We start from the raw sequence: 14487 nt of genomic DNA, 5'->3' as shown, positions 1-14487 counted from the left end.
TCCTAGAAAAAGTGCTACCCGTTGCTGAATATCGATCACTATAGTGACCTTTGGAGTACTTCCCTTGCACATCTGGTAATATTTAGCAATGAGATGTGTAGCACTTTTTCTAGGATGAGTTTGCAAACTTCATGGCTGTGGCAGCAAGTGAGGGGCAGACTGGGGTCAGGCTGCCTGGATTCAAATCCTGGCCTTTCTGCTTAGTATGGCCTTTTTGACATTGGTCAAGTTTGACTTTATGTTCCCGTTTCTTTATCTGCAAAATAGAGGCAATCATGCCGCTCTCATGGAAGGATTGAGCTAGATGATATGTGTGTGCACACACATCACACATGTATATGCATTTATATACACATCTGTTTCCATATCTGACTACACAAATACATGATAAAGCCTTGCATTGACACTAATACTTCCAGTTTCCTCCCAACACCGCAGGGCTTACTCTGGCCTTCACCCACGTCGCAGCTCCACTTGGCTGCTGCTGTTCTAGGCATGCTTACCTGTCTGCGTCTTCCCCGTGTCACCACCTCACCTCTGCTGGTCACCTCCTCCATCCCCAGTGTCTCCTCAGCTCCGACTATAAGGCCTGCAAGTCCTGTCATTGGAAGAAAAATGAACCAGTAAATACTTTTAAAAGAAAAGAAAAGAAAAGGGATACAGTGCTTCCAGTATTGTTTATTTTATAAATATCACGAAACAAAACTGCAGTTCAAATGCCTTTTGTTCCCTCCAGTACGCTGTCTTCCCTCCCATTCAGGCCTGGGGTACACATACTTTCACTGTCCCTGCATGTTTGTTTTACTGCATTTGTATGCATTCAGAAATCATACGTAGTACTTTGTCTGTTCTTAAAACATACAATTTTAAGGTACAGCAGTAAGTGCCATACTCTAAATGCATTCTGAAACTTGGCTGATTTATTTAATATTGTTTCTACAATGTATCTGTATTAACAGGTAGATAGATCTATTTCTTTAAATTTGACGGCTGACTGCTACTCTGTTTTATCAATATATCACATTTGCATGGTTTGATATTTCATCATAGGACATAGTTCTTCCTTTCAGGGAACATCGTGTTCAGATTTGTCCGAGTGTGTATGTTTGTGAGTTTCCATTCCACAGGTGGAGTTAGATTATAAGATATTCCTATTTCAAACTTTAATAAGCAGTCTGAAATTGGATGTTTCAGTGTACACTCCCACCAATTTTAGATGACCATTTTTGTTTCCATATGTCTTTGCAAACTTTGTGATACTTTTTGTTAATTTTATGGGTGTGAAGGAGAATCACGTCTAAACATGTAGAATCATGTGTAACCATTTTCCTGATACTAAGTAATACTGAGAATATTTTCAAATCATGGTTATTGATAATATATAGAGTTTTAAATTTGGAAGCCAGTTTGCCTGCCAGTTTGATATGGCTTTCTTATTATTTCACGTTGTGTGTCTATATATATATTTTTTTTTATTGAGACAGTCTCACTATGTTGTCCTCTGTAGAGTTCTGTGGAGTCACAGCTCACAGAAACCTCAAACTCTTGGGCTTATGTAATTCTCTTGCCTCAGCCTCCCAAGTAGCTGGGACTATAGGCACCCACCTCAGTGCCTGGCTATTTTTTGTTGCAGTTGTCATTGTTGTTTAGCTGGCCCAGGCTGGGTTCGAACTCGCCACCCTCAGTGTATGTGGCTGGCGCTGTAACCACTGTGCTACGGATGCCAAGCCTGAGGTGTGTATGTTTAGTTTTTTAATACTTGGTGAATCTTACCGCAAATCAAGGAGAAAGAGTGCCTAAGCTGGTCAAGTTCAGGTTAACAACATTCCCTTGTAATTGGATAAAAAAGAAAAGTGAGGTGTCCTCTCCTTCTGTATATCAAGTGTTTTTTCACACATACAGGAATTGAAGAGTGATTTGTGTCATATAAGATCCTAAGAATATTATAAAATTGCTAACCAGACACCGTATGTGTAGTATCTTTACCATTTCCTATATGGTTTTCATTCTTTTCTATCTCTTATTTATTTATTTTAGAGACAGGGTCTCACTTTGTCACTCATGCTGGAGTGCAGTGACATCATCATAGCTCACTGTGGCCTAGAATTCCTGGGCTCACGTGATCCTCCTGCCTCAGCCTCCTGAGTAGTGGGGACTACAAGCACATGCCACCATACCTGGCTAACTTTAAAAAAATTTTTTTATAGAGAGAGACAGGGTTTCATTATGGTGACTAGGCTGGTCTGGAATTCTTGGCTTCAAGCGATCCTCCCACCATAGCCTCCCATACACATCCCTGAGGTGTGTGTGGGATTACAGGCCTGAGCCCCTGTGCCCAGTGCCTACATGTTTTAAATGTACTACATAATAAGGCAACCAAAGAGAGAGAAATAGATAACCATCCTAGGCCTAACCTATTTCCCCCCATTTATTTTATTAAATATCTTATTAGATAAGCAAGGGCCTAATGGAATCAGATGGTGACAGAATTGCTCCAACACAGCTGGATAAATGTGCGTTACCTATACTGTAGGCTGTCAGCCCACACTCCATGGCATAGCTTCAGCTGTTCTTTTATCTGCTTGGCATCAAAAGCCAAAATCAGGTGTGCAAGAGTGAGTTAGGGGTGTGGATATGTAAGTTCTGATGGCTAAATGTCACTCCTTGACGTAAAAGCTGAGGCTCCCAGGACTACCTGGCGGTGTGCTTCCATTCAATCATTCTGACTGATTTCTGGTGAGCGAGCTTTATGTCACCTTTCTTTTCTCCAGGTATCAGCTGAACCTCTTTGCGAGAATGTGTCTGGACCGCCAGTACTTGGCCATCAACGAGATCTCAGGCCAACTGGATGTGGACCTCATCCTCCGCTGCATGTCTGACGAGAACCTGCCCTATGACCTGCGGGCGTCCTTCTGCCGGCTCATGCTGCACATGCACGTGGACCGAGATCCCCAGGAGCAAGTCACGCCTGTGAAATACGCCCGCCTCTGGTCGGAGATCCCCTCTGAGATCGCCATCGATGAGTGAGCCTGGCTCCTTCTCCCTCCCCCTCCCGTCACTTTCAGACCTCACGTTTATGAGACTCTGTACAGCTCTAGATAAAACACATGTGGTCTAGTTAAATCCGAGAAGAAAGGTGAAGTAATTTTTTTTCTTTAAGCTTAAAGTGAATATCAAATACTTTTTCCCCTTAGGAAGAAGATAGCATGGTTGTGTTTTTATATCTCTTGTTTATCTCTTTCATTCTACAAGTATTTAACTGTGTGCTATGTGCCAAGCTCAAGGAACATATACGTGAATAAACTAGAAAACTAACCCTATGCTAGTTGGGGGAAGATAGACCATAGACGAGATCAACACCTAAAATATGTCTGTTGGTGATAGGAGCAGAGGAGATAAAGCCAAGTTAGGGTCACGGAAAGGAAAGGTGGGGGGATGTTGACTTTTGAGGCTGAGAGGCCTGAGAAGGCCTCAGTGGGAAGAACTTGAAATTTGATTTCCTTTTCTTTTCTCCTTTCCTTTCAGCTATGATAGTAGTGGAACTTCCAAAGATGAAATTAAGGAGAGGTTTGCCCAGACCATGGAATTTGTGGAGGAGTATTTAAGAGATGTGGTTTGTCAGAGGTTTCCTTTCTCTGATAAGGAAAAAAATAAGCTTACGTTTGAGGTAACTCATTATGAAATGATCAGTGTGTGTTATCTGTATTTCAGTGGTCATTTTTCTATGGGGTAAATAAAATATTTGAACAGGTGGTGATTTTTATCATGATGCTTTTTGGTTTTGTAATGAAAGGAAATTCAGCTCAGTTTTTCCAGTGTTAAATAGAACTGATAGCAATTAAAAGAAATATGCAAAGTGAATTGGATCATTAAAAAGACAAAACGTTATCGCTTCTTGACCTTTTGGCTAAGATCAAGTGTAAAAAGACAAAACGTTATGCATACTCTGTACTCTGTATTTAAAATGACAGGGGAAAAACACTGTGTTTGAGATGTGCCATCGATGAACCATTTGAGGAACATAAATCCTTATTATCTTGAGTAAAATGTTTCTGAGACAACTTTACCCTTTTGAGTAATATTTCCAAGGATTGCAGTATGGTTTTTTCTGTCCTTTTTGAAAATAACTCTTTTTGCCCAATGTTACTCCTGGAAAGCTTTGCAAATTAATTCATTTTGAAAAATTAACTTGTCATTAAAGCAGATCAGTAGTTTTCCATTTCTTATTTTTCCTCCTTAATGAAATTAAGTGACATGTTATCAGAAATTGTAAGCAAAATATTGCATATGCTTTCTTTTACCATAAAGAAGGTCAAAATATGTTGTTTTTATTTATTTTATTTTTGAGGGACAGAGTCTCCCTCTGTCACCTTGGGTAGAGTGCTGTGGCATTATAACTCACAGCAACCTCAAACTCTTGGACTCAAGCGATCCTCCTGCCACAGCCTCCTAAGTAGCAGGGACTACGGGTGCCTACCACAACACCCAGATACTTTTTTCTATTTTTAATAGGAACAGGGTCTCATGCTAGCTCAGTCTGGTCTCAAACTCCTGAGCTCAGGTGATCCTCCTGCCTTGGCCTCCCAGAGTGCTAGGATTAATGACATGAGCCACCGTGCCAGCCAAAATCTGTCATTTTTAAATTGGTCAACATTAAATGGAATTGAAGGATGCATTTTCTGAAATACCACCTTCTTCTTCTTCTTTTTTTTTTGGTACAATAGGTTGTAAACTTAGCTAGAAATCTCATATACTTTGGTTTCTACAATTTCTCTGACCTTCTGAGATTAACCAAGATCCTCCTGGCCATATTGGACTGTGTGCATGTGACGACAATCTTCCCCATTAGCAAGATGGCAAAAGGAGAAGAGAATAAAGGTAACGATGATGTGGAGAAGCTGAAGAGTGAGTATCTGAAGGTGCCCATACATCTGAGAGATGCCCTCCCAGCCTTTCCTGTTAACCTCATGCCATACTTTATGTGTGATGAGAACTTTACATGTTCTTTCCTGGTCCATTCCTTCCCACTTCTCATTGTGAACATTTTCAAATACCGAATGAAGAAAAGTGGAAAGAACAGTTTAGGGTTCCCAGGTACCCATGACTTAGAGTCAACAAGTATTAGCATGTTGCTGTTTTTCCTTTGTATTTGTATATGAGAGTCTGTGCGTACACCTTGTTGAGCAATGTGAAAGTTACCTGACATTCAGAATGTTTTTCTCTCACAAATTTACATCTTGTCATTGTTCTTGATATTCACGAGACCTTTGATGATACTATTCGCATATGATGAAATAAAATCCAGGCTTATTTCTTGGTAGCTATGTCTGCTTTGTAAATTCTTTGTGATAGAATCTGCCTTTAGATGTTTGTTTCTTCCTCTGATTTAGGGTCAGAGGAGTACAGCTCTGACAGGTCATGTATTGGTGGTTATTTAACTGGTCTTCCTCAGCTAGAGCAGAAAAAGTACATGGACTTATCTCCCACTACTTGCTAGATCCCATGCTCAGTCATTTTGCATATGTCGTACCATTTAATCCTTTTTTTGAGCTCCTTTATTTTCATTTTGTAGAAGAGGCAGCTGAGCCTCAGGAGTAGTAATATGTACAATGTACCTAAGATCAAGCAGCTTTTGGTGCCAGCACCAGGATTCATGCCCTGTTGACTCTTACATCCCTAGTGCTGTGCGTAGGAACAAGCACTTAGTTGGTGACTGATAAAATCTGGCACGTGAATTAATACATAGAAATATTCCCTTGGAGATTGCAAAGCCCCACTCTCCACTGTTGTCAGAAGCCCCAAGTTTTCGGTGTGCATGTACCTTTTCAGGTTCCCGGGGTGCTGTAGTGTGTTGGAATAAGTCTATGTTAAGTAATGACGATGCCTCAGGGCTCCCTAGAGATGTCGTGACTGGTCTGTCCTGCCCTTCCTAGGCAGTAACGTGATGAGGTCTATTCATGGCGTGGGAGAGCTGATGACCCAGGTGGTGCTCCGGGGAGGAGGCTTTCTGCCCATGACTCCCATGGCTGCTGCCCCTGAGGGCAACGTGAAGCAGGCAGAGCCAGAGAAGGAGGACATCATGGTCATGGACACCAAGCTGAAGATCATTGAGATACTCCAGGTACCCAGGAACTGGGGGTAGGGCTTTATAGGGCCTCCTCCAGATCTACTAACTCTGGGCTTTGATGGAAGCCAGGGCTCTCTAGGAGGAAAAGGGGGCCACGTTCTCAGCTTATCCCTTGGCATCATTTGTGCACCGGCTCCGTTAACCCCTTTGCTGTCATCTCCCATCCCTCCCAGTGTAGCTCTCCCTCCAGCCTTACCATGACGCCCTACAGTGACCTTAGCCTTCTGCAGTCACCAGCCCCCACGCATGCCTTCTGCTCTAGTCCACTTAGCTGTGCTGCTCCACGTATCTGCCGCACCTGTGTATTCATGATTCAGCTTGAGCCCGCCTCCTCCCTTTTTCATTCTTCACTCATTTAAGAAATAGTTTTTGAAATAAGCTCTGCACCTTTTAGTCCCTTTTAGTATTGAGGACCTAGCAAGGAGCAAAATAGATTAAATTCCTGCTCCCAAAGAAGTTACATTTTGATAGACAGCATAGCCATATGTTAAAAATGAGTGCTATGAAATGTTGAAATATAACAGAAGGCCTGGATGGCTTCGAGACTCCTGGGGATGGGACCCCAGGGATATTGCATCTGATGGGCTTATCAGAGAGTGTCTCTCCAGTCAGGTGATGTGATCAGAGACTTGAACAAAGCAAGGCACTGGCCTTTGGAAATCTGAGGCAGAGGGAACAGCAAATTAAAAGACCTTTCACTGGGTCAAGTTGTAACAGATTAAGTTCAAGAGGGAAGCAAGGAAGGTGAATCCAAGGAGTAGAGATACATAATTTTTTGGTCAGACGGGCTATAAACATGCACAGAGATGTGGTGGATGGGCTGTGGTAGACGGGCAGAGAGTGATTATTGGTGACAGGCAGGTTTCATTTATGTTGCAATTTTTTTTTAATTTGGTAAGTTATAGTAAGCTTGTCTGGTTAATGGGAATGATTGTGTGGGGGGGAAATTGTTGAGGTAGGGGAGAGAGAATTGTAAGAGCAGAGTCCTTGTGTGTGCAAGTTGGGATGGGATCCAGCCTGCGGGGAAGGCTTCGTTCTAGGTGTGGGATCCTCACCATGGCTTTGAACCCGTCCCCCCAACCTGTGCTTCCCTGTTCTGTACCATGTAGGTAATTTTTATCCATCAACAAAATCCTCTGCTCCTAAATGGAAAGAATCACATTAGCACCTTTCCCCTTTATCCCATGTTGCCTGTGTTAACCCTAGAAGATGGGATAGGTATGAGTGTTCATAGACTCGAGGATTCCTCCCCTCCCTTTCCCTCCCCTCTGAAATCACATTCTACCAGTGCTTTGAAAGTGTCAGGAACTCTTCAAAGTAATCTCCTTAGGACAACAAAGAACAGCTTCACTAAGAAGCCTTAGTGAATCCAGGCCAAGCCAAAAGTAGAGAAAGGTTTCTTAGGCCATGACCTTTGTCCCAAGTTAGCGTCATGGGTGGTTATCAGAAGTGGTACATCTTGCTACATATTGAGGTGGGCTTACTGTAGTGATCTGAGAGGGACTGGTCGACTGAGTCATTCTTTCCACAGATACTTATTGGCCCCTCCTGTGTGCAAGGCCCTTTGCTGAGCCCTGTGAGGGATACAGGGGCTGTGTCCACAAGGGGTTTGCACTTAAGGAGAATATGGTATGATGGAGCTGTGTGTGGGTGGAAATAAAACCATGAGAAAAGTTCTTATGTGACTGACTCCACATGGTAAAGATCAGAGTAGATTTATGGAGGAGGAAGGATTTCATCTGTGCCTTTAAGCATGGACTTTTTGCATGTAGAAATAAGGGACCATTTTCAGGTGGATGTTGTGGCTTGAAACAGGTCATCATGGGGTGTGGATCAGGCAGCAGTTCTCCTTGGGCAGGGATAGACATAGACTGTGTTGAAGGAAAGTTGTCAGAAATGAGGTTGGAAAGTAGAGCTGGGCCACACTCTAGAGAGCTTTGGGTGTCTAAGGTGTTAAGACTTTATTCTGTGGCAAGCTTTTGAAAGTCTTCAGCAGGGGGCTAACATAAGAAAAAACACCTTTGGGGAGATAGAATAAATTTAGTTCTATCAGTGGCCTCAGTGGAAGATGATGAGGGATTGAGCAGGGTTGAATGGAAGTAGCAGGGAAACCCATGATCAGTGGTAGACAGGGAGCCACCAGGGCTGCTTCTCTGATGAGATGTGTGTGTTGAGGCAGGAGGTGCTGATGGTCCTGAGATTGACAGAAGCTAAGGGAACCCAGACAGGGAAGTAGAAGAAGGCAGGACTGACTCTGTTAGTATATTAGTCAGAGGAACAGAACCAGTAGGGCACATACAGATAGGAAGAGGCAGCTGGCATGTGCACAGTGTCACCTGCAAGCTGAGGCTCAGGAGAACCGGTGGTGTAAATTCAGTCTGAGTCCCAAGGCCTCAGAACCAGAGGAACTGGTGGTGAAACTCTTAAGTCCAAGGCCAAAAGCCTGAGAACCGAGAGCTCTGGTGTGCAAGAGTGGGGCAAGATGAATGTCCCAGCCCCAGAGAGTGAATTTGCCTTGATGCAATGGCTGGTGCCCACCCACACTGGGTGAGAGCAGACCTTCTTTATCAGACCACAGATTCAAATGCCCTCGGGAAACATCCTTACAGACATACCTAGAAATAATGCTTTACCAGCTATCTAGGTATCCTGTACTACAGTCAAATTGACACCTGAAATTAACCATCATGGTTAGATTTGTACAGTACTCAGTTTGAGGCTCTGGGAAGATACCAAATACAGTGTCCAACAGTCACTAGGAAACATTGAGACTTGGAGGCCAACCAAAGATCTGTCTCCACCTGGGAGAGGTGACAGTCCTGAGATCGGGGAAGGCTGCCAAGAAGGCAAAGCTGAAATGGAGAGAACTCAAAGAAGAGTGTCAGTAAGATCCTTAAATAACGTCAGCTGGTTCATCTTTCTTTTTGGTTCTAGCCTTTGACAGTCCTAGTCAAAGTGACCCTGTGCTGGAATAAAGGGTGAGGGAACATAGAAAGTGAAAGGAGCCCCCCCGGGCTTGTACCTAAACTAAGCCAGAGGAAATATACAGACATAGACCATATCAAACAAGCTAATTTTTCAGTAGTTAAAAAAAAAAAAAAAATTCTCTGTCCTCTTAAATCCAAAGCAAGCGACTTCATTCTTTTCAGCGTTAGGCCAAGACTTGGCATTTAATACTAGTGACATAATGTTTTATAGAGAATGGAGCTGGGAGTCAGTGATTTAGCATTCCAGTTGTTAAATTAATTGCCAGGATGCAGAAGTTTACATTAGAAACTCAGGTGCCGTGGGCTGACTTGACATGCCCCATGGAAGTCTGTTGTTGTTAAGATGATTGTTGAATTCTAAGCCAAATATTTGACTCATTTAGTGCTTAAGGTAATTGATGCAGCTGATACCAGGCCCCGCCAGAGTGCAGTGGCTTGGCAGAGTGTTCAAGGTGGTATGTTAATGTAACTAATCTGTTTCCATTTCCACTTGAATCTTTAGTTTATTTTGAATGTGAGATTGGATTATAGGATCTCCTGCCTCCTGTGTATATTTAAGCGGGAGTTTGATGAAAGCAATTCCCAGACTTCGGAAACATCCTCTGGAAACAGCAGCCAAGAAGGGCCAAGTAACGTACCAGGTTAGTGATTCCAGAATGGAACTTCAGCCTAAGATGGGACCTGGGTATAATGAAAACTGGGAATCCACACAGTATCTTCTAGAAAGTAGGTAAAAGTGTGAATGTTTTGGAAGATCATTGTATTTTAAGACACAATCCTGGCCCTTACTCTTTCAGGGCAGGGGACTCATGGTAAGAGCCTAGATTCCTCCTGGAATGGATCTGGTATCCTTCTGTCTTGGAGTATCTTAGGCATGAGGCAGTTGATGTTTCTAGTGTTGGGGTTCCCTATGAAATACCCACCCACCCTCCAAAAACAAAACCTAAAATAAAAACTCTCCAATTACCTTATTTCCTCTAACAACTTTGACTCATTATTATCCATTAGCAACTTTGATTCGTGTTGGAAATAGTGGCAGAGGGTTAAGGACAGAGTGTTGGTAGAAATAATCCCAATTCCAAGGCTCAAGCTTCTTTGGCTGAGGTGATCCAAAGACCTTTGGCTGGGGGGCCACGCAGTGAAGGAGAAGTGTCAGGGAGGTGGGACTTTGGATAGTGTCATTTGGATTGGTCTGGCTCTCTGTAGCTATGCAAAATGTGGTTCTGGAAAATTTGGGGTTAACCCAACAGTTTTGCTCCTGCAAAACTTTCCAACAAGTTTGCCAGGAGCATGTTTTCAGGCCTTCCTGTGTCTGTAGTATCTGAAGTTGTGTTCTCCAACATTCTAGGTGCTCTTGACTTTGAACACATTGAAGAGCAAGCAGAAGGCATCTTTGGAGGAAGGAAAGTATATTTTCAGTACTGTTTTGTAGGTGGTTCTACAACTGGGAAGACTACTCCTCTGTAGCCCTCAAAGGCTTTTCCTTGTCTGTACTAATAAATATTTAGTCTTTGGAATTATGTTATTTAAGTACTTTCTTTGGTACTCTTATTATGCAAGTTGGAGTCTTCTCAGTTGGCTTGATTTTGTGAACGTGTGTGTGTGTGTTTCCTGCCTGGGACAAAAAAATATTAAGGAGATTTCTCAAAACATATACATTATAAGATTATTTTTGAATGGTGAAAAAGTATGGTCAAAAGAAAGAATAGAAAGGCAGGGGGCTCAAAACAGAGATTAGTAAGATTATGTAATTTTGCTGCTGCTAGGCCTGGTTTTACCTATGAGCTCTTTACAGACTGTTGATTTTTCCTAATATTAATGTATGAAGTCCTTTCAAAAAATATCACATTGTTCAATTTTGACAGAAAATGTTACTGTGAAACTCATATACCTACAAGCATAAAATGCCCTAAGCACATAGTTCTTATAATTGACATACTTGGTTAATTATCTATTGCTGCATGACAGACTACTCTAAAAAACTTAAGGGTTAAAGCAGCAACCATTGTATTACCTTTCTCAGCTCCTTGGGTTGACTGGGGCTCAGCAGCTGGTTCTTCCGCTGGTCACTGTTGGTCTAACACTGTTGGGTGACTAGGGCTGGCACCTTGGCAGGGATGCCTGTGAGGCCTCTTCCTATTCTCCCTGATCCTCTCCCCATCATGAGGATAGCTTGGGCTTCCTGATAACATGGCAGTTGACTCCAGTGTGAGTGCTGCAAGAGGACAAGCCAACAGTGTATAAGCACTAATTAAACCTCTGCTTGCATTGTGTTTGCTAATGTCCTTTTTGTCAAAGCAAATCCCATTTTCAAGCCCAGCATCAGTGTGGTGGTGGGAGCTACATGAAGTTGTGAATACTTTGTTGGGGACCAGCCTTATGAACAGTCTTCATTAATGCTTAATATAAAACTTGTGAAATTTGAATCAACAACATTATTTACTGTTATGGAAGATGTTGTTTTACTGGGAGCATGATGACACTTACCTGGGCTGTGTGATCCTCATCTCTCCTGTCAATTGAACAGCAGGGGTCTAGGCCAAGACATCAGTCACATCTCTTGGAATACATTGTGTGAATATACCCCGTTTCCCTGAAAATAAGACATCCTCCGAAAATAAGACCTACTCACAGGAAAGATAAGACGTCCCCTGAAAATAAGACCTAGTGCATCTTTGGGAGCACACGTTAATATAAGACACTGTCTTATTTTCGGGGAAACAAGGTAGTATTCAATACTAAGTCCTCTCTATGCTGTTCTTACTAACCTGCAACCATGAAAGTCTCAACATTTGTCACTGATTTGATTATAAACATACTGTAGGTGCTGATGCTGTGATTAAGTGACAATGCTCAGTTATGGACTAATCTGCCATTTGATCCAGGATATGCTTATTAATTTTTTTATTACATAAATAACATAGTTATCATAGATATTGATATAACCTCTGATAATATGTTGATTAATTCCAGTTTGAAGAACACTGAGTTACACTAGTTCATGGCAGCACACCTCAGAGTGAGTCTGCTGTACTGAACTGCCTATTACCAATTTGTGATGAAATAAATGCAGAGCATAAGAGTATCTGGGTGCTCACAGCGGCATAGCATCTAACTGCATGATCAGTTGGATCATATCTTGGATAGGCCAAGATATCAGTGAGCTACAAACTAGAAATCAAAAAAGCTGGTCCTTCAGCACAGATAATTTGGTAGGCACTGAATTATAGCACTTTGAATAGAAAATAAACTAATAACTCAAGGGAAATGCCTCTGTTTACAGTTCTCAGACCGCAGATGAAGCCCTGTAGACACCCTAATGTAGGTGTCAGGAGTCTGGTTATAAATCCAGTTTTGTCTCTTTGGGAGTGGAGAGACTTTGGTTTAAAATTGGACATTTTGCCAAGTGCAGTGGCTCATGCCTATAAGCCTTGCGCTCTGGGAGGCACAGGCGGGTGGATCGCCTGAGCTCAGGAGTTTAAGACCAGCCTGAGCAAAGCGAGACCTTGACTCTACTAAAAATAGAAAAGCTAGCTGGGCCTTGTGGTAGTCCCAGATACTTGGGAAGCTGAGGCAAGAGTATGCGCAAACCCAACAGTTTGAGGTTGCTATGAACTGTGACGTCATGGGACTTAAACTCCAGGTTGACTGAGACTCTGTCTCCAAAAAAAAAAAAAAATTTTTTTTTTTTTTTTTTGTACGATTGTGAGAACTTAGTTGACCCTTCCTCCCACAATGTAGTGGAAAATAAAGCAAAATTGTATTGTTGAAGGAGCTAATGAAAAGTCAGGTCACATGACTTAAGCATACAGTGTTAGAAATGTAATTAGTTCAGGAGTGCCTGGGCCCCGGTGGGGGAGAGGTAGTGGCTGAGGTTCACAGGGCCTTTTCCCTCCCATGTGCTCCTTCAGTGAGGAGAACACCCCGCTGGATCTGGATGACCATGGGGGCAGAACCTTCCTCCGCGTATTGCTCCACTTGACGATGCATGACTACCCGCCCCTGGTGTCGGGGGCCCTGCAGCTCCTCTTTCGGCACTTCAGTCAGAGGCAGGAGGTGCTCCAGGCCTTCAAACAGGTAGCTCCGGTTGCCCATTTGTGTGGTGTGTCCGAGAAGCTGCTGTGTGCACTTAACGGGTTGTGTTCATTAAGGTTCAACTGCTGGTCACCAGCCAAGATGTGGACAACTACAAGCAGATCAAACAAGACCTAGATCAACTGAGGTCCATCGTGGAAAAGTCAGAGCTTTGGGTGTACAAAGGGCAGGGCCCTGATGAGACCATGGATGGTGCGTCTGGTGAAAATGAACATAAGAAAACAGAGGTGAGTGAAACCTAAGTTAACCTGCCAAAGTAGGAGAATGGGTTTCTCAAAACAAGCATCCTATTCTGGTTTTAGGCGGAAGTGAAGAGGTTGGGTTATATTTTTAAGAGATCTACTTGTTAAGTAACTGGGGTAACAACTGTTTCACTAGGATATAAGGTACAAAGTCAAAGTTTAGCTACGTCTCTTGGGTCACTGTGAATCGTGTGGAAGAGACTTCAGTGTTGTGTGACTTAGCATCAGGTTGCTCTTGCAGACCCACTTGAGAGTGGGTCTCTCATGTTCTCTCAAACATGTTCTCTAGCCATGGCCTGGCCCACCGCCCTTTCCCAAGGGAGTTGTGAGTAGGTAGATGACTTGGGCATCAATCCAGCATGGCTGTTGGAAAACAGTGCAAAGCTCCCATTTTTTCATAAAGGGCCTTGCTAACCTAAGAAAGCGAAAGCCCAGGATGTACAAACCACAATTCTGTCCACTTTGGTGTCTAGGAGGGGAATAACAAGTCACAAAAGCATGAAAGCACCAGCAGCTACAACTACAGAGTGGTGAAGGAGGTAAGTCCCTTCCCCACCACCGTCCGTCCGTCCGTCCGTCCTTCCTTCCTCCCTCCTTCCCTCCCTTCTCTTTTCTTCCTTCCCTTGCCTTCTTTCCTTTCCTTTCTTTCATGTTGCCCTCGGTAGAGTGCTATGGCATCACAGCTCACGGCAACCTCAAACTCTTGGGCTTAAGCGATTCTCTTGCCTCAGCTTCCCAAGTACCTGGGACTACAGGTGCCAGCCACAAGGCCTGGCTATTTTTTTGTTGCAGTTGTCATTGTTGTTTAGCTGGCCTGGGCTGTGTTCAAACCCGCCAGCCTTGGTGTATATGGCCTGTGCCGTAACCACTGTGCTACAGACCCTGAGCCCATTTTTCCTTCTTTATGAATTCTCTAAACAGCATTAGCTTGGGATGGCCAAGTTGAAGATATGGACATGAGCTTTTTTCTTCATGAAGTTTAACAAGGAGGTGGTGGATCTCAGAGTGTCAGCTCTGGACTCCAAACTCAGCTCTG

The 14487-nt window shown here is 43.2% G+C and overlaps 1 protein-coding gene across 14 annotated transcripts in view; it reads left to right on the top strand.

The window, feature by feature from the left end:
- Positions 1-14487, top strand: part of ITPR1 (inositol 1,4,5-trisphosphate receptor type 1) — a 342499-nt gene that overhangs the window by 169920 nt on the left and 158092 nt on the right. For 8 of the 14 annotated variants that reach the window (XM_053598946.1, XM_053598936.1, XM_053598941.1 and 5 more), the window contains 9 exons: positions 2772-3023; positions 3526-3667; positions 4725-4905; positions 5934-6121; positions 9617-9755; positions 10463-10517; positions 13026-13191; positions 13266-13436; positions 13925-13990. In XM_053598946.1, coding sequence (XP_053454921.1) covers positions 2772-3023; positions 3526-3667; positions 4725-4905; positions 5934-6121; positions 9617-9755; positions 10463-10517; positions 13026-13191; positions 13266-13436; positions 13925-13990 — 1360 coding nt within the window. The remainder of the gene's footprint in view (positions 1-2771; positions 3024-3525; positions 3668-4724; positions 4906-5933; positions 6122-9616; positions 9756-10462; positions 10518-13025; positions 13192-13265; positions 13437-13924; positions 13991-14487) is intronic. The other 6 variants (XM_053598949.1, XM_053598947.1, XM_053598948.1 and 3 more) reach the window with 1 other exon arrangement.

Source organism: Nycticebus coucang, chromosome 8 (genome assembly GCF_027406575.1).
Source record: "Nycticebus coucang isolate mNycCou1 chromosome 8, mNycCou1.pri, whole genome shotgun sequence".
Taxonomy (NCBI): Eukaryota; Metazoa; Chordata; class Mammalia; order Primates; family Lorisidae; genus Nycticebus; species Nycticebus coucang.
The sequence above is the reverse complement of the archived record's forward strand: the minus strand, read 5'-3'. Positions and strand labels throughout refer to the sequence as shown.